Source organism: Epinephelus lanceolatus, chromosome 17 (assembly GCF_041903045.1).
Source record: "Epinephelus lanceolatus isolate andai-2023 chromosome 17, ASM4190304v1, whole genome shotgun sequence".
Classification (NCBI taxonomy): Eukaryota; Metazoa; Chordata; class Actinopteri; order Perciformes; family Serranidae; genus Epinephelus; species Epinephelus lanceolatus.
In genome coordinates this window covers 12,218,735-12,239,253 of record NC_135750.1, presented here as the reverse complement: position 1 = coordinate 12,239,253, position 20,519 = coordinate 12,218,735, and the positions used below count along the sequence as shown (strand labels likewise).

The window sequence follows — 20,519 nt, the reverse complement described above, 5'->3', positions numbered from 1 at the left end:
GGTGACTGAGGGAGATTCCCAGGGAGATCATGACAGAGTGGGCACAGGTATGATGTTGTTTTAACGTAGCCTATGTGTAAAGGTAGTCTTCTAATTAGGAGTCGGGCCCTAAAATATACCTTTTGTCTTGCACGTCTGAGAGCTTAAAGCTACTGGAAGCCATCCATGGAGAGCAGAAAACGATGGAGCAACATACTGTCAGATCAGAAGGCAGAGTCGGCTGTGCCTGTGAAGCGACAGTCCACCATGCAGTCACCAGAGACTTATTTCACCGGCTGCACAATTAATGGAAATGTGCAGATAAATGTGTATAAAGAGTAAGTGCCTGGGGCACCATGTTTGCGTTACATAGCAATGGTGGCAGCGGAGTCCTGAGGGAACTATTTTTGTTGGCGGAAGACAAATAAAATGCTTAAATTATCTATTTTGTCCTCATTTTTCAACATTTCTTAATCAGCCTTGCTTATTTAACTGTTGAACTGTTGTATAAAAGCAATATCACACTTGAGCTTGTGATGTTATACTCGTATATCGTCACGGCTGTGATTGTCTTTGACGATATAGGAGTATAACATCACTCCCTCCCGTGTGATATTGCTTAAATGTACTGTATGTAGCCTAAATTTAAAAATAAAATAATTCCTGTCTCTGATGTGATGGAGGCACAAATAGGTGCACAGTGAATACAGTGAATAATAGGTATTTATTTAGAAAAATAAATAATAGCAACACTGAAGTTTAACAGGAGCAACAAATACAATAAAATCATCTTTCTGTTTTCAAACATAAATCTGTCAGAACAGAAACATTAATACACAAGAACTAATATAACAAACACCTGCATTTATATTCAGTATCATTACTGTCAACACATTTACTGCATCGTACTGAACTGTCTGTATTAAACTGTACCATCTATATTATACTGTACCGTATGTATTATACTGTACTGTCTGTATTATACTGTGCTGTCTGCATTATACTGTGCTGTCTGTATTATACTGTGCTGTCTGCATTGAAATGCTCAGAGGAATGATCAGGAAACTAGTTACACTGATATAAAGGTGAAGGTTTGTGTTACTGCAGGCTTCAGAAAGAAGTATAAGTTTGAAGACCTGGGAATATGTGAATATAACAACCATTTAAAACTCCAATGCTGTGAAAGCAGCATCTAGTTTAGATTAGCAGTAGGGCTGACCCGAATTCTTCAACGCTTCAAAGCTTCAGTCGTGGCCATGGTAATCAGAGTCCAGATCAGTATTAGAATGCTTCGATTTTTGTCTTGTCTTTTTTTGCCACTAAAATGGTGGAGGAAACTGAAAAGTGTTGGCGACTGTCAAGACACAAATGAGGCCTGTATCCTCAGTGTAGTCATCGACCCTCGATAAAGCATTAAATGGGCGGTCTGACGAGGCAAAGGAAGTGAGACGAATTGTGGACAGTCATCCATGTCTGCCGAATGTAGTGAAGCACTTGCTTTGTATCTATTGATGAGGCCCGACATGCAGCTTTCTGAGTTATTGAGAACATACAGAAACATTGCATGCAATAGTCCACCTTCCACCATCTCATTTCTCACACACACATGCAGCAGTGCTAAGTCCTAATAAAGTTAGCTCGGGTTTGGGGTTAATATGCATACACTTGCCAGCCACTTTTATTAGGTTCACCTTGCTAGTACCGGGTTGGACCCCTCTTGCCTTCAGAACTACCATAATTTTTCATGGCACAGATTCAACAAGGTGCTGTAAACATTCCTCAGAGATTTTGGTCCATATCAACATGACAGCATCACACAGTTGCTACAGATTTGTCAGCTGCACATCCATGGTGTGAATCTCCCTTTCCACCACATCCTAAAGGTGCTCTATTGGACTGAGATCTGGTAACTCTGGAGGCCATTGGAGTACAGTGAACTCATTGTCTTCATTGTCTGGTGTCAACCAGGCATTTTCACCCAGAGAACTGCCGATCACTGGATATTTTCTCTTTTTCGGACCATCTGTAAACCCTAGAGATGGTTGTGCGTCTGGCACCAACAACCATGCCACATTCAAAGTCACTTAAATCACCTTTCTTCCCCACTCCAATGCTCGGTTTGAACTTCAGCAGGTCGTTTTGATTGTGTCTACATGCCTAAAGGCATTGAGTCGCTGCCATGTGATCGGCTGATTAGCTATTTGCGTTCATAAGCAGCTGAACAGGTGTACCTAACAAAGTGGCCAGTGAGTGTATATGTGATTGAGTCCTGCCGCGTCTTGTCAAAGCTTTGAGAACTCGCAGGTAATTATCACTGAAGCTTCAAAGCCCCTAAAGTGGTATTCAGGTCAGCCCTATTTAGCAGCTAAATTATCGTAATTACGGTTATCTATCTGTTGGTACAATTTAGCAGCTTAAACAGTTTGTTTCAGTTCAGATAAAGGTCAGTTTACCAAGAAAACAGAGTGTTTACAGCACAGTTTAACTCCTAAAACATTTTGATTATGAGCTATTTATCTTAGTTTCATTTAGCGGCTCAGTTGAGCTGTTACAGCTTTTTACGTTTTTCTGCTAATCTGTTTTTGTTCAAGTTACTTTAACGTTTGTTGACTGGCTGAAAACTTGACAAAATGAGTCGTCATCTGTTTTTTTGTAATATATATATATATATATATATATATATAGATAGACACATTAAAATAGAAATTGGGTAATGTACAAATAACTTTACACAGACCAACAGGTCAGATGGGCCTATCAAGAGCTGTGTTACAATCAACAATTATGGCCCTTTTCACCCCCCGCACTAACACCAACAACGTCACAATCACATTCCACTACACTGCCCTTCAGCAAAATACACACTTCAAATATGCAAACCAAGAAAAAAGAAGGAAAGAAACACAAACAGAAAGAAAAACACAAACATTTAAAATATCTCTTTACTTAATAAAAGTGCGCTTGCAGGCCTCAGGGCTTTCGGGATTCACTGAGATAAGGAGAAACATTTTAATTGATTCAGTTGGACATTTTGGAAAATCTGATAATTGGTAATAGGGCCGTCAGGGTGAAGGAATTTCCCCTGTGGTGATTTAGAGCAGCTCTAGAGCGAGACATGCAGTGTTACCGCCATTTTTTGTTGTTTTTTGCAAATTATTTGACTAAGCTGAACGGTTCAGCTACAATTAGGTATACTGTTGCTTTTCTAAATGACAAAGATGACAGTTGTAAAACAAGTTAACTTCTTATTCAGTGTTAAATGCAGAAAACAGAGGGGAAATTAGGCACATAATGGGTGCGGTGTTTTTCATTTGAGACAGGTTGCATCTGGTTACTACAATACAGAATATCTGTAGAAGAAAAAATGTAGACAATATAGTACTGTTCTGGATTAAGGGAAGGTTGAAGCACATAGGGAGTCAGGATGGACCTGTGTGGGTTCAGTGTTAATTTCTCCTCCTTTGGTGTTGCTGTTCAGGGGTGTGACAGTTACAGCGTGTCCCAAATCACATACATCCGTACTACTAACTTCATGAAACTACTGGCGCGCTAAAAATGGTCCAAAAGTTGAGTGTGGAATGATGGACACTTTGCACCCTCAACAATCATCATCTTTGTGACGTCGCAAACTTATCAACTTTTAACATGGTGGCTCGGGACAACAAGGAGCCTGTTCGTTATACATATTTTTGCATTAAGTACCAATACTATTGCTGAATAAAACCTGTCAGTAATATTTGTTGGGTCTGTAATGATTTGGTAGCTGGCTAGTGAATGGGTTAGGGTTAGTATTGCTATATAACATTAGCATTCGCTAGCAAGCTAACTTATAGCATAACATTAGCTAACATTATGCTCACTAGCTAGCGACCTTTCTCCTAGCTACAGTGACATATTTTAATCCGCACTGATATTGTGGTGTGAATTTATGTGTGGGCGGACATAGCATTCAAATGTTGGTGTTAGGTAGCAAGCTAACATTAGCTAATATAAGCATGAGCTAACTTATAGCATAACGTTAGCTAGCACGTTACATTAGCTGGCACGTAACGTTAGCTAGCAAGCTGATGTTAGCTAACGTTATCATTCGATAGCTAGCTAACTGTGGTCACAATGGCTAGAATGGACACTTAGTGCTTCTGTGTGTCCAGCACAGAGGAAGGTCCAGGATGTGTTTAGCCTAGCTTAGCACAGAGACTGGGAACAGGGGGAAACTGCTAGCATAGCTCCATCAAAAAAAGTAAAAATAAATTTCCAATGGTGGTAAAAGGATTTCCCAAAATATCACACAGTTACTTTATTAAAAATTATAATTTTAATGAGATGTTTTTCCTTTTCCAAACTCATTCTGTCTGACACTAGGATTTAGGGATGTTTATCAAAGTTTTTTGTTTGCTGGTTGTTTCTGGTTTTGACCCGATTGTTGTCCTTTAACCAACAAACATTGCAGGGTAGAATTTATACCAAACTCCAGTTACAGTCTTTTGTGCTGCAACAAAAGAATGAACTGTTTGAGCTCCAAGCCAGAACAATCTCTGTTCAGGTGAGGGGTTGAGCAAACGGGCATTTGAAGGCCTTTGGTTTTCAAATTAAAAGTTTTGATTTTGGGTTTTATACATTATCTCAGTTTTTAAATTTACTAAGAGAAAAACTTTCAACCTGTCACGTGACTCTGCAGAGGACTGAGCTGGAAACACACAGATAACTAAATCAAGAAGCAATAGACAACAAGAACACAAACAGGAAACCACAGTATGTTTTTTGTAGAAAAATCGCATAGTGCGCCACAAAAAATTGTCCATCATTTCAACAACAGTCATCTCACATTAATAACGTCTCCTGAAACATGAGAATACTTTAAGTAAAGGGCTCACCTGAAGAGGAAAATACAACCATCATGTGTGTTTGTATCCATCTGAATCGCGGAAAAATAATCAGGTGCAGGAACGTGATTTTCTTTGGGTTAAAGTAAAAAGGTTTGGCTTCTTACGGAGGAATTACACAGCCACACAGGTGTTTCCACTTCACTCATCTGATTGGGCCTCTTTATCAGGACAGCGTGGGTTCTCCTATTAGCACAGACACTTTGTACTCTCTACACACAGAGACCTAATCAGACAGATTAAGTACACCTGTGTCACAGTGCAGGGCCTTTAATATAAAGGTTAGATAAAGTATTTTAGGGTTATTTTATTTGTCTAAGCAGTGATTTACAGCATTTTTAAAGAGCAACTTAACACTTAATTTACTTTTCTGAGTTAGCATAATATAAGATCTGGTGCTAGTCTATGGTATCCATGGCAACAGCTGACATTTATATAGTAATTCTGTCTTCTAGATCAGTGGTTTCCAACTTTTGAAGTGCTGTTTCCTGCTATAGAGTGAGTGACTACTTGACAGAGACAGAAAACTAGCTCAACAACATGGCCAGATGCAAGCATGACTCTGAATATATTAAACTGTGTGGACCTTGAAGTGATGACTAGGAAAAATCTGGTCCCCTGTTGTAAACCTGCCTATGTAGATGCGTCTTACTATCTGAATAATGCCCCCTTTAAATAGCAGAAAAATACTGCGCCATTCTGACTTTAGACCAGGGTTTTGTTGGTCAACGGCGCAATCACTTTCTGCTGCCTCAAAACAGCAATACGCCAACGATGTGCATGACCACACCTCATTTTAAGACGGCCATGGGCGCGCAGATGGGCACAAGTGCATTTGCAACTGAGGAAACGTGGGTGCTTGGTGGCACGGTGGTGAAGTAGTTAGCATTGTCAACTCACAGCAAGAAGGTTCCCTCACCATGGATTCGAACCCCAGAGTGGGAGAGCCCATCTGTGCCTGTATGCTCTCCCCATGTTAGCGTAGGTTTCCTCCGGGTACTCCGGCTTCCTCCCACAGTCCAAAGACATGCAGGTCAATTGGTGACTGTGTCCGCTATGTGTCAGCCCTGTGATAGTCTGGTGACCTGTCCAGGGTGTACCCTGCCTTTCACCCAGTGTCAGCTGGGATAGGCTCTAGTCTGAATTTTGTGTTTTCCTTTACATAACCATAAATTTGTACATAAAAATTCACCTGAATGCAGGGAATGAAGTGTCTGATGCTCAAAACTTCCAAAGCCTTGATCCTGACCACTGGCTGCTTTAGCTTTGTATATTTTTCACTAATGCAGAGCTGTTTTGGAGGGACTCTGGTGCAATGATCTGTCAGAGCCGTGGGGGTTTGCACTGAACTGGATTGCATTTTTCTTTTATGTAAAGTGTATGTTCAAGCTTCAACAAGGTGTTAAGTTGCTCTTTAAGTGATGACGCATGTTGTCATTTCATTGGTAACAAAAACAAAAAGCTCCAGGTTTGGTTTGGAAACAATCCTCCATCTAAAATCTTTGTTCTGGTAAAAACTTAAACTTCTCTAGAACTACGAATATTTAATAAATAGCCTACTTCTTCTAATAACTTTGTGTCTGAGCTTCAGGTGAACCCGTCTACATTTCTAAACCTCTGACTGGACGTGAGCTGGTCATGTGACTGCAGGTGATCGTCTTCTAGGAGGGCGGCGTTCTACCCAGACCCCGACCCCGTGCTGTTGTTATTGACTGTCTTGGGGCGCGCAGTGCAGGAACCTTTTCGTCCAATGGGAAGGAAGGGGCTGGACTCAGAGGTGATGACGATGCTCGGGATTCGACCAATCGCGCCTCTCATCACATGGCCCTCTGCGAAATCCGTCTGTGAGACAGAAACATGCAGTTACTGTCTCATCTTTGTGCTCACACAGCCCAATGCATACATGAATAAATCAGATGGACTCACATTTGGGATGCTGCCACGTTCACTGGCTCCTGCCACGGACACATCAGTGTCAAAGGACGTCTGGAAGAAAAACAGACAACTGGATGTAAGCTCATGATTGTTACACCATCCAGCTGTGATGGAGGTCTTCCACACCTCCTGTCACACTAAACTCCTAAATTAGATTTAATCACATGTATCAGCTGCAGTGAGGCGGCACTGATCATCAAACCCATCTCTAATCAATCACCCAAAATATTCATATCCCTTAAAAAAACAAACAAACAAAACCCGCAAGTGACAGATTTCAGTCAGTGATTAAGATCAAAAGGAAAAGACGATTTTCTGGTCCGAGATAAAAAGTGCATCGAGCAGATGAAAGAGCCCAAAAAAACCCACACAGAGCAGCAGATTAACACAAACACTGGTGTTATGAAAGATGTTTTCAGAGCTGCTCTCACTAGAGACAATCTCAGCTGACCCCTAAAATGACCCAAAATACCTGTGACCCCCTCAGGTGACCCCCGCATGTCCTTCTCCTCCCGACTGAATGTAACGTTAATAATCTACATGGTAAGTCAAAGTGGTGATCTGCTGTTTAATCCATCTGCAGTTGGTTTCATGCTGCCTGAAGGTCGACCAGGACAAACTATAATTTAAAGGCTCAATGTGAAGAGATGTTCAGAAGTTAAAAATATTCTCTCTGCCCTTATCAATCATTAGTACAAATGACGAACACCTCTGTTTTTTTTCCGATAAAACATCAACAGGAAGCCTGTGGACATCTAAATTGAAGGAGAGAGGTTAACTACAACTCCCATGGTGCATTCCCCTGATAAATATTAGGGCCGTCAGCGTTATTGCTTTAATCACAATGTGATTAAGGTCCGATCATAACACGTTATATATTTTTAAATCTCATTTTTGTCGCTGCGATGCACCCTAGTGTGCTTGCTGCTGCAGTGATGGAAAATAAAACACCACTGCGCTTTTTAATACCTCATTTCACTTTTAAAAACTCCCAGATGATTCAGCTGACAAAGTCAAAAGTAATCTGTACAAAACAATTAGTGTCTCTCAGAGACGCCACTACTGTTGGTCAATGAAGAAGTAAGTCTGTATTGTTTAAGCAAGCCGGTGTCAGTAGAGTTTCTCCAGGAGTTGCAGTTTTATGTCCAATGCCGCAAACCCAGCTGACTCATTGTCTGACTGAGTGATCAGCGGTACCGCAAGTACGAGGTTTAAATATTGCAAATAATTTCCTGTCACACTATTTTGTATTTTGATTTCCTGATTTGTTTTTTCCTGATTTTGTTTATTTAATTTTACGGTGCTTTCACACCTGCCCCGTTTGGTTCAGTTCAATCAAACTCAAGTTCATTTGCCCCCTACGTGTGGTTCCTTTGGGCAGGTGTGAACACAGCAATCGCACTCAGGTGCGCACCAAAACAACCGGACCAAGACCTTCTAGAAGAGGTGGTCTCGGTTCAGTTACAAACAAACTCTGGTGCAGTTCAAATCAAAAGGAATCAAAGATGTATTTACCTTCTCGAAGATGCCAGAGTCGTGGCTCTTCATCTTGGACTTGAAGCTGGAGGAGGGTTTGAAGTCGGGGAGCTCGGCGGTGTCTCTGCTGATGTCACAGGAGACCTGGCGGCTGGCTGGTCTGGAGCCCATACTGGACAGGTCAGCCTCTGTGTCCGTCAGACCCTGCAGGGGAAAACACCACACACGTTCTTATCTCCCGCTCTGTGTTTAACATCTCTATAAATATGATGTCACAGTTCCCGTGGATCTAAGCTCACCGATTCACTGTCAGAGGCGGAGGAGAGGCGTGACTTGCCGTAGCTCTGCCGCCTCAGCTGGCTGCTGATGTCAGAGGTCTGGCTGGTCACAGTGGAGCGGCGCGTTGACATGAAGCTGCTGCTGGTCGAGCGGAGGTCACGAGGATGAACGCAGAGCAGCACGCCGAGACACGGGATGTACTTGGCTAACGCTATCCTGTACAGAGACAGAGAGGCAAAGAGTCTGAGTCCAGCTGCCTTCATCACTGGCCCAACAGTTCTCTCAGGATACATGAAGTTAACTGGTGACTCTAAATTGTCCAAAGGTGTGAATGTGAGTGTGAATGGTTGTCTGTCTCTATGTGTCAGCTCTGTGATAGTCTGGTGACCTGTCCAGGGTGTACCCTGCCTCTCGCTAAGTGTCAGCTGGGATAGGCTCTTGCCTCTCCGCGACGCCCAAGAGGATAAGCGGTTACGCAAAATGAAGTAATGAATTATGAATAAAGCGTTCCAAACAACCTCAAACTTTAACTTCTTATTTATTTATTTTTAATCTTCTTCTATTAACCCTATGGGCCCGAACGACGCATAGTGCGTCCAAATTCACACCTGTTCTTCTCTATTGATTTTCTCCGCGACCGTGCATCATAGCGAGAAGCCACGCATATCACGTGAAACAGCGAAATTGTAGCTTTCCGACAAAGCACTTCTCGGTAGTCCAATGTTTTCATAGCGAAAAAAATTGATAAAGTTACACTAAAATCATGAATAACAGAGCTTTCATACAGCTCTGCACACACATTATGTGTATGCCAGATTCCAGAGAGTCTCCCCTCTTCATATATGGCAGAATATGTCTTCTTCCAACTTGCTATGGTGAGATACATGTAAAAATGTAAGAATTTAGTTACAGGGATTTGTTTTTTTTCATTGATATAAAAATTAATATAAAATACAGGCACATAGAAGGACATGAAATGATGGCAAATCTGGTTAGCTCAGATTGTCCTGAAAAAAACAAGATATAGCATGTGTATGTAGCCTTTATAATGACTGTGGTATGAGCTTAGAAGTAAAGGCAGTAAAAATACCCCAAAAACGCCTCGGGCCCATAGGGTTAATATTATTATTAATTCTCTACTTTCCCTCCATCACAATGTTACATGACACTGACTGACATGTAGTTATGTAAGCTGTTTTCCTTTTATCCTGCAGCTTTAAAATATCGTGTGTGTGTGTGTGTGTGTGTGTGAGATTAATTCTCTCCAGTTCACTTAACATTCAGGTTAATTGAGCAGCAGTTAGTTCAGCTGAGGTGTCAGAGCGCTCACAGCCGGCGGAGCTTTCTCTGATTGAATCAATTCACTTGGCTGCAGTCACATTAGCTGATGTCAAATTAAACAGAAGTCATCAGTCATCGGTAAAAGAAGCTGGAAGCTGAGCATCAGATTGTGAGCAGATTTCAATAGGACTGCACAGTAATAACTGTAACAAGCTGGACTTAACATGCAACGTGTTGCTTTAGCAAAACTCTTTTTCAAACTTCACAGTAGAAACAGGAGGTTAGTTGGCGGTGAGCACTGTTCCTGAACATACTGACAGATCACAGTTTAAACCTGTTCAATCTAACCACTGAGTCGACTGCAGAGGGCCCAGAAAAAACACAAACTCATTATTTAGAGCCAGTTTACGCTGTTGTGGTTCAGTAATGATGAGTAATGAGGGTCACTTACACTTCTGTGGACTGGAAAATAAATTCATAATCAGAAAGTGCACACAGTATTCTCCTGTCATGCAACACTGGGTATGTTTACATGCACATTAATATTCCACTATTATTCTGAATTTGGTACGGGTCATGTAAACAGTCCTGTTTGGATATTCAAAGTTAGGCCTTTTTCCAGATAAAGCATTTTTGGATTAAGACGTAGGATACGCTGTGTTATTCAGGGTTCTAAGAGTATTCTTTAGACATCTATACAGCGCATTCAGCACATGCGATTTAACTGGGGTGTTTAATGCAGTTTACGACACCTGGCCTCTTGCCTGTTTACGGTTGGCTCTGTGCGTTGTCAACCAACACATTGTCACTCCGACCTCGACACATATCGACGTTTGGTCATGGACTTTGCACATCCGTGTACAACATTGTCACTTTTGGGAATAAATGAAAATGTGAATCATTTATTTCTTCTTGTTTTGGGGCCCACACTATTTCAAATATAAATAATTTATTTAGTGTTTTTATCTGTTTTAATTATTTAAAGAAAGAAGAAACACATCACTACAACGGCTGATTCTAAACTTTTAAACAGTCCTGGTGAGTGTGTTACCTGTATTTTGGGTGTGTGATGGCATAGATGATGGGGTTGTGGATGGCCGAGGCCTTGGCGATGACGGCGGGCACAGAATTCATGTAGGGAGTCAACATGTCTGCATACCTGCGCAGAACACAACAAAAATACACAGTGAGGAATCACAGACTGTGTTTACAAGGTCTTTAGTATCCCGGTTTTGAGGCTTATCCCGGCTTTGAGCATATCCGGGATATGATGTTTACATGGAACACAGAGAAACCCGGTTATTCATATCCCTGTATACATGATAAATACCAGTAACCCGTTTTCTGATCACTGCATCCTATCTGCGCAGGCGTGTGTTTCGTCTTTTACGTCTTTTGTTTACAACAGATTGAGCGGGAAATGTGATATATTTATTATATTTAGAAGTAAGACAAAAATGAGACCTCTGTGGCTTCTAGTGGGCTTAGCGTTAGTAAATACTCACGTCGCATTACAGCTATGGCTCATCCACTTCATCTTCAGCAATGGGAGGAGAGAGCAACAACAAATATTGAATACGTCACCAACTTTGATAGGTATTTGGCTGTCACTGCCACCATGCAGTACAAGGCAACAGTGGATGAAAATACGTAGCCGTGACTGGTGGGATAGGATCGTTCTCATGGAGTTTACAGATTCAGAGTGGAGAGAAAACTTCAGAATGAGTAGGGCATCCTTCAGCCGGCTGTGTGACGTAGTTGAACCATTCATGAAACCGGGATAAGGCGTATACATGCTCCAGTATCCCGGCTTCTATCGGAGTACTCCAGGTGGCAAAACCAGGTTTCTTGAAACCGGGAAAAGGGCATAACCCGGTTTCTGAATTCGGGATATGGTGTTTACATGCACAAACACAAAAACGGGATACTTAAAAAACCCAATCAAAACCGGGATACTAAAGACCTTGTAAACACAGTCACAGAGAACTTTGTACACTCAGCGCCTTGCTCATAGACTCGGACCACACACATTCTGAGTGGTCAGTTGAAGCTAATGTGTAGCACAGTGTTTTTATTTGAAATACAATTTCCTGCTGCTGAGTGAGTGCTCAGTGTCTGCTGGTGTTTGTTTTACCCGGCGAATGCGGTGAGAGCGACGGTGGAGTACGGCGACCAGGAGACGACGTAGAGCAGGATGACGATCAGAGCGATCTTCGCCATCTTCCACTCGTTCTGCAGCCGGTGGAAGTTCTTCACAGAGTCTCGAGTGCTGCTGTGACTGTGAACGCTGCCGTTAACCTTCCCCACCGCCCTGAAACACACACACAAACCTGGAGTACTGTACCTGTGAGGACACCTGTGTTCAGTTACTGTAGACTAACCCTAAATTAAGGCTCTGATTCAGAAGTAGAAATTATTTGTTTAAACGACTTTGATGTTTTCACCCACATTTTGAGTTCCCACACAGCTAAAAGCTTTTGGTATCGTGCTGCACATCAACACCCATCACTGTATTTCAGTCAGGAACACATAATAAATACAGTTATGATTAGCAATGATGACTCTGCTCTTAAGATGCTCCCTGACAATATTAAATGCTTTGCATTTCTGTTCTGTGTTGTTATCGACCTTTGACTCGAGGAAAGTGTGATTTTTTAATGACATTTTATTGACAAAAAGATTAATTGAGATTGGAAAATGTATCAATATTAGAAATAATTGTTAGTTGCAGCCCTAAAAGATACTGAATGTTGATTTATACTTCTGAGTCAAACCGACATTATACCTACGGCATAGCTTGGCCTGCACCTCCCCAGAAATATAACGACACATCGCGGTGACGCAGACCTCCTGTCTACTTTTGTAAGCTGAAACCATTTCCCTCAGTGGAAACGAAGCTTTTGTTTACTTTAATTTCACAGATAAGAAACAATAAATTATAAAGACAATAAAGCCTCCACAAAAATAGCATTTTAAGTCTTGTGTGTGATTTATCCTGGCTTCATATGAGTAGAAGAAAAGATCGCTAGCCACTAGACTAATTTATACAATGTAAAATACCATAGGCTTGTGCTAATAATGTTAGCATGTTGTATTTGTGGGGAAAATGTGTCCAGATAAAGACAAGTGTTTGTATTTGTTTGAAATTGTCTCTATTACGCCATGTTGAATGTGTGTTTAATGTGTGTTTTGAATCAACTAAACTTTACAGCACTTCACAGAAACCTCCTCCACTGACTAGTGTTTTGAAGGTGTCACTGCAGAGTGACACAGACACACCACCACACAAGTATAAATGCTTACGGCGTAGACCATGTGCGTAGGCTTTGCGTAGAGCTGACACACCAGCATAAATCCACCTCAAGACTTTTTTTTAACAGCTTTAATTTGTGCAATAAAATGTTGAAAATATTTTGGGGTTAAAACTCACAGTCAGATAAAAGATCATTATCACAGAAAAGAAAAAAAAACAGTTTATTAGCTGTGTATTGCTGAAGCAAGGAATTGTTTTATCTTAATGGTGGAGGCCAGAGGTCAAAACAGCTGGGAACCATAAATATCACAGGACTCTTGCTGCAATGTTCTCGTACTCAAGACCAGTCTCAAGACCACTTTTTGAAGGTCTCGGTCTCGTCTCAGACTCCACTGTGTTTTTACTCAGCTTTGTCTCAGTCTCAGAAAAACAGGACTTGGGATTTTATCTCACAACTAGTCAAGGAAACAGTTGCAGGGATACTTGGTCTTGGTTTAGGCTGAAAATTGTTTGTTTGCTCTGCAGTTTGGGGTTAAAAATCTTCCTTTAATAGCCTAATCGGTTTTTCAACAGCGATGGTGGAACACAGATTACATAAAACTTATTATGTTCTTTTATATTCCAAAAACAGAGAAACACAGGTAGAATCAGATGAAAAATCGGTCACACAAAAAACTGAAATTCAATTTTAAAATTCTGATTTGCAGCCTAAATATTCATAAACATTTTTACTAAAAACTGAGATGTGTGGAAACAAAGCAACTCATTTTCTATATCCAGCATTAACCAACAAAAAGGGAACTAAAACACTCCAACACCAAACACACACACAGACTCACTGGTTGGTGTTGCGGATGGCGCGGAAGATGAAGACGTAGCAGTAGATGATGATGAAGAGCGGCAGGAAGAAGACAAAGATGAAGAGCAGCATGGTGTACGCTCGCACCGACGGGGTGAAGGTCATGTAGTCCCACGTACAGGATGTCAGCAGGCCCTCGGGGACATAGGCACCTGATGGACGAGAGACAAGGACACAGACAGAGAGAGTTTTAATGTCTCAATGTGCTTTCAATGAAGTTCAAGCTGGCATCCTCATACAAAAGTAATCCCTCTCAATCATCACTTATGACCCACTCTCAGTGTTGTTTTGTTCTGCATCTATGACGTGCACATCATGTGTTTCTTTTTGATGTGAATATTAACCTGTTGTCTAAAAGATTTAATAACATGTGGTCTGTTGTATAATACTATAACTGAACCACACTGCCCTACTTTACTCTCTACTGCTGCTAAAATCAGCTCAGAGTTCATTAACGTGTCCCCCTAAAACAACAGCTGGCCCCAGTCTAGCCCCAGTCTGGCCCCAGTCTGGCCCCAGTCTGGCCCCACTGAAACATCACTGCTTCCAGGGGAGTCTCTGTTTACACAGGATAAAACAGTGTCCATGGGGAACCTGCTAAATGATACTGTATATTAACAAAGCACCAGACTCCATTCAGACTCCATTCAGATTAAAGCCTGTTCATGTTTGAATCAGCTTCCACACTGAGGTCAGAAGCAGAAAAATGTTTTCTTTCATTTCATCTCTCCACATGAGAACACGCTGTCCGCATAAGTATAATAAAACACAGACGCATACATCACACACGGCTAAAAACACCCTGTACATTTCTGACACACTCAAACATTTTCCACCTGGAAAGTTTTTCCACGAGACGAAGATTTATGGGAGCTCTTCTGTTTCCATATATTTTAATTTACATAAAAGTAAAGTGAGATAGAGTCTGCGGAGGAGAATCAAAACCAGGTGAGAGGAATAAGAAAAACACCACATGAAGGGAGTGTACGTGTGTGTGTGTGAACTTGAACTGAACTGATAATAAATGGGATTTGGGGAGTAAATGAACAATAAGTTTGATAAGATAGAAAGAGCTTTGAGGCAGAACAAAAGATTTATGTGCAGCAGATGGAAACAGGAGATTAATCCCTCACAACAGCGGAGGATGGTAGAGACAAGTAGAGGAAAACACAGAGGAGAGGAAAGGAGAATATACTTGTAAGTATAGATTCATGTGTGCAGGATGCTTGCCTAGCATGTCCTGTGTTGGTTTGGGAGGGTGATTTTGCATGTCCTCAGAAATATATGCAAAGCATCTGCAAGTTCCTATACACAGGGGCAGTGTGAGAATCAATATAGTCATGAAGTGCTTGATTTAGGGGCCTCTTATATTCAAACCCACATAAAAAATACTACCTGGACTCTTCCTCTGCTGGTCTCCTGACCATCCCCACCTCATCCCCACCTTTGAAAGGTGCCTCTACACTGGTGCTGCTGTCGTCTTTTCTGCTGCAATCTCAGAATAAAATAACAACGTAACCTCCTGCAGTGTCGTTGTCGGTCACCGGTGTTGGTATGTTTGTTGTTTACATCATGCAACTCCAGGTCTATACAGTCTGAGAACTCTGGTAACATGTGTGGTACAAAGTATGTTAACAATTTTGTTCATGACGCAGCTGGTTGTTTGATGCAAACTTGTGGTTTGAGGTAATCAGAGGTAAGGAAAGTAAAGGAGAGTAAAAGTAGAGGTGAGTAAAACTCTCCTTGTGTCAGTAGGACGGGTTGATATGGACAAAAATTCATATCTTGGTATTTTCAGGATGACTGGAGATACGCAATATATTTCTCAGTATTTTCTACGAAATGGGCGACATGTTCAGTTGCAAGTCAAAGCCACATTTGAGATGCCACAAGCACTTTTATAAAAACAGACAGATCAAAATAAAATGCAAAGACAGGTATTTTTTCCCCTGTTTGAAAATATACAGCTGCACAACATGTACATGAAAATGATATAAAATAAATAGCTGTACTGCACGTTAACTTTTTACACACAGCACTGGAGCTACAGAGGTTTAAAGGTTTGCAGCACAAAACATGACTATAAAAAGATCAAGTAGGTCTAAATCCACTGTAGTTTGAAGAGAGTCAAAAAGTCATTTTCCATCTGTTGGCCTTGTAAATCAATCTAGAGCTAGAAAATGATTTAAATCTTTTTATTTCTTTAGGCTGTTAATCTTATTTATGCACAGAGCATCAACAGAGAGGCCGAGAGAGAGAGGGAGCAAGAAACACTTTGTCCATGTTATATATGTCCTGTATATGAAACGTCTGTGTTGTTGCTGCATTTTTGTTTAAAACAGATCTGTTGCCTGCATCCAGGCGCCGTCTCCATGTCATACAATAGACTACATCTACCAAGATGATGCGATATGATCCACCTGCCGTGTGCTACTGCGGTTATTTCATTCATTTCACAGACTGATTTAGCATAGTGCTGCAACATATAGACCGATGTCACACTATAGACTAATTAACAGACAGATTAAACAGAGGAGCAGCTCTGTGTCTCTCTGAGTGTTGATGGAGAACTTGTGAAGGATGGAGCTGTGTGGAGAGTGTGAGAGAGGACACTGGTGTGGCTTTTCAAAAGAAAAGAGTTACGTAATGCAACTTGACCCGATATCGATATACACAGAATTGTTTAAATGTATATCTTGCTTGAAATTATATTGATATATTGCACATACTCGCTATATCGCCCAGCCCTAACTGTCAGACAAATATAACCATAACAAAAACACATGACACTTGTGTGTGTGTGCTCACTCCAGCCGAAGAATGGCGGCAGGCTCCATCCCAGAGAGTAGGCCCAGGCTGCCATGAGGATGAGGAGGGCCCTCTTCCGTGACAACACGCCGATGGAGGTCAGGGGCCGCGTGATGACAAAGTAGCGGTCGACGGCGATCACCGTCAGCGTGATCATGGAGCAGATTCCGAAGAGAGCGCCGCAGAAGGCGTACAGCTCGCAGCCTAAAGACACACATGTGAAAATTATCGTTATTTTGATTTAATAATGTTTACCAACCTTGAGACCAAGTTCAGAGACTTTGTTTCCTGCATTCAGGTGACTTTCAAAGAATGAAAATAACAAAATATTTGACAGAATTGCAACAGCATTTTTATGTTAAAGGTCCAGTGTGTAGGATTTAGGGAATATAACTTAACAAGTGTGTTTCCTTTAATGTGTAATCACCTTAAATTGATAGCTGGGTACTCCACCGTGACAGATGAGGACATGCTTAGTCCCCCAAACCCATTAGGCATCCTTTAAACCCCTGCTAGAATGATACCGTCACAATCCCCAAACTGCAAAAATACATGGGGCATGGATGCGCTTTTCACATAGGTGGAGGTTTGTGTGTTATTTAGCTGCTTCACAGGCTGTGACTCTACAGCAGGAGGTTTCCGCCAGCTTCACTGTGTGTGTATTGAGTTTTGCCAAATGATACTGCAGTTGGTTAGGCAGGGTTTGGAAGAATAGTCGATACTTACTGGAACTGAGGTAATTAACTGGATCGTTTAAATGACAGCATGCATTGAGTTGATCGATTGATCTTAATGTGAAATGTGAAAACACACACAAGGTTTCTCTGCTGCTTCTGGTACAAATTCTGGCAGGCAAATGTTGCTTCCATGGTCAGAGTAGCAGCTTCAGTTGATTACAATAAATGTGCTCTGTTGCAGGCATGCTGCTGTCCACCAGCAGCTGTGCACCCGACTCATGCGGGCCTGATGGGCGCTCTTCTCCAGCCCCGCAGGGTCAGAGAGTGAGGTGGGAGCGCCAACAGGGAGGAAACCTTCCTTCAGAGTGGTACAGCTTATACATGCTGTACAGTGCCAGAAACAGGTTGTGATAACATCGAAAATTTGTAATATATCAGGATAATATGATTCAGCTGTGTGTAAAATGTGTTTCTGATAACGTGGAGTGAGAAATGTGCAGAAGAAAACTCTGCAGGAAGTTCAACATGACGGCTTAATGAGAGCACTAAGTGCAGGAGATCACGCTGCCAACAACACCTCTGTTCCTCACACCACTAAAACAACACACGGGAACAGTCGCATGTGATTAATACCAGATGGATTGACCCTTTAAACACAAACACACAAGTTAGGAAATGATTTAATATGAAATTTAAAACTTTGAAGTGCCAATGTATGACTTTGAATTAAATTAATAAAAAGCAGTAAGTCAACACTTCCTTCTCCTCTCAGTCAAATTAAAATGACCTCGGAGCACCTCTCTCTGGGGAGACGGAGGAGGATCGAGTGTTTTCTCTGAGCTTAAATTCACTGATTCACACTTTCATGGTGGGAAATGAAAAACTGATGTGAGAGGAGGGGAGTGAAGAGAGAGGAGATAAGGACCAGATCGTAACACATCTTCACCTCTTGCAGTAAAAATAAAAATACACCAAAGATAAGTGTGATCAACTGCAGCTGCTTCAAATTTCAGGCTCTACTGCAACATCCTGTGTGTGTGTGTGTGTGTGTGTGTGTGCAGTCAGGTACCTTTCTCTCCAAAGATCCACCTCTTGTGCATGCTGGTGGTGAAGAAGATGGGCGCCTGGGTGACGCACATCAGGAGGTCTGTGATCGCCAAGTTAATGATGAACATGTTGGCTGGTGTCCGCAGGCTGCGACTCCTGCAACACACACACACACACACACACAGAGTTAGTGTAGTCCATTAATTAATTAGTTGATTCACAGATAATTAATGTGAAACTATTTAGATGGTTGAAGTAATTTTTCATGTAAAAACATTTCATGGTTTCAGCGGTAGTTGAAAATCTCTTTTCAGAAAGACACTGGCTGCAATAAAGTTTTTCAATATGGTGCAAGTGTGAGTAAACAGTAAAGGGATGATGTTAAATCGCATATTATTCTTTCTGTTTTTTAATCTATTTTGTGTAAATTTATTTTGCTTTTTGGATGAACTGAAAATTATCTTTTGAAAAATGTTTTTGAGGAATGTGAAAGAAATAATATTTGAAAAAGAAGAGTGAAATAACTGTGATAATTAGCCGTGTGACCCATGTGTATTTAGCACACCTATGAGTGCTCATGTTATTCTGAAAGTGAAGAAGCCACGGGCGAAATGTGTTGTTCGCTCCTAATAAAATCACAGTAATTCAGTTCAGTGTGCGGTGGTTTATGTTATTTTAGAGTACAAGTGTAGTTTGAGTTTTGACCTCTGCGTCATGCTCATTGGAAATAGGTTAAGTTGTGCCAGAAAACCTCACTGTGCTTCCCTCTGCACTCTGCCAGCCCGTTTCTGCCAAAAAAAGATGAATAAAAACGCTACATAGACACTCAGCCTAAAGATTTTAGAGCTGAGGGTAGGGGTGTGCCATATCATCTCATTCTGATAATACCGGTGTAATTCTTAATATGGTATGAAAAATTGATGTCGTGATACTTACGATATTACGATGTGTTGACATATTGACATCATACTGTTACCCACGGCAACAACAAGCATGGCTGAAGGTGAAATCATTACAGACGCCACGGTGGTTCCAGAAAGAGGAGCAGCTGCAGTACCGTGGAATAAACAGTGGCGTCCTGAATGTTTTATGAACAGCCCCGGACTTCTCAGACTCTTTTAGTGAGGTTAGAGGGAACTCATTCAGCGGATCCTCTGGCAGCAGCACGTTATCTCTCACTCTCCTCTCTCACCGTGCGCCCACAGGAGTTGGTGTACTGAAGTCATTTTGTCATAAACCTTTGGCAATGCAGTGTGACGCTCACAGCTCGACAAAAAACTCCATATATGTGAATGTGCAATAGTTGTGGTATCATAACAGCCTGTCACAGGTTACAGCAAGATGATTAGAGGAGAAATGGCAGAGCATAAAGGTCCAGGTGGAAAAAAATAACTCAGTCATTTAGGATTTTACTAAAAGATGGAAATCAGCTGTTGATTTATATAAATATATAGATCCCAGGGGACATTTTTTGTATTTGGGAGCTGTTTAAATGTGTAGTTAGTGGTAGATTTTATTAATATTATATATTGTTCACAAACTAAAGAAATGAGAGATCATTTTTGTTTATTTTTTTACTGAATATCTGAAGGCAAACTGTAAAACTAAATATATTTTCTAATTTGTCATATCGTCATGACTATTGCAAAAATACCCTGAAACACGTGATATTATTTTAGGCCGAGGATGTCAAGTCTCCTCCTGCTGTGATAAGCAGGAAGTTCCTGTTAACTGGCCGAATGAATCATGTGGTCTCTGACTACAGCAGCAGGTGTCGGGACGCTCTGAAGTTCATGAGGTCTGTTTGAGGAGCCTGCATGGAAAAATCACTTAGTGCTGCTACGCTGCTAAAATTAACATTTAATCAATGCAGCACACATCACAGACAAGGTCTCTAATTTTAATGACAGATCAATACCTGCCCCACAAATGGTCCGATCAATCTGTGGGTTGAAGTCATCTTAAGTGCTGAAGCTTCTACAAAAGACTCCAGAGAACTCAGAGAAATACATTTTCTGTGCAGCGATGGAAGATAAAAGGCG

At 41.3% G+C, this 20,519-nt stretch overlaps 1 protein-coding gene across 1 annotated transcript in view; it reads right to left on the bottom strand.

The window, feature by feature from the left end:
• Window positions 1-684: 684 nt before the first annotated feature.
• LOC117248076 (melanopsin-A) overlaps window positions 685-20,519 on the bottom strand; it is a 65,424-nt gene continuing 45,589 nt past the window's right edge. The window contains exons 3-11 of the mRNA XM_033612813.2: window positions 18,500-18,633; window positions 16,754-16,957; window positions 13,926-14,097; window positions 11,968-12,144; window positions 10,885-10,992; window positions 8,573-8,768; window positions 8,313-8,477; window positions 6,789-6,848; window positions 685-6,704 (exon numbers count right to left, since the gene is read on the bottom strand). Coding sequence (XP_033468704.1) covers window positions 6,540-6,704; window positions 6,789-6,848; window positions 8,313-8,477; window positions 8,573-8,768; window positions 10,885-10,992; window positions 11,968-12,144; window positions 13,926-14,097; window positions 16,754-16,957; window positions 18,500-18,633 — 1,381 coding nt within the window. The 3' untranslated portion in view covers window positions 685-6,539. The remainder of the gene's footprint in view (window positions 6,705-6,788; window positions 6,849-8,312; window positions 8,478-8,572; window positions 8,769-10,884; window positions 10,993-11,967; window positions 12,145-13,925; window positions 14,098-16,753; window positions 16,958-18,499; window positions 18,634-20,519) is intronic.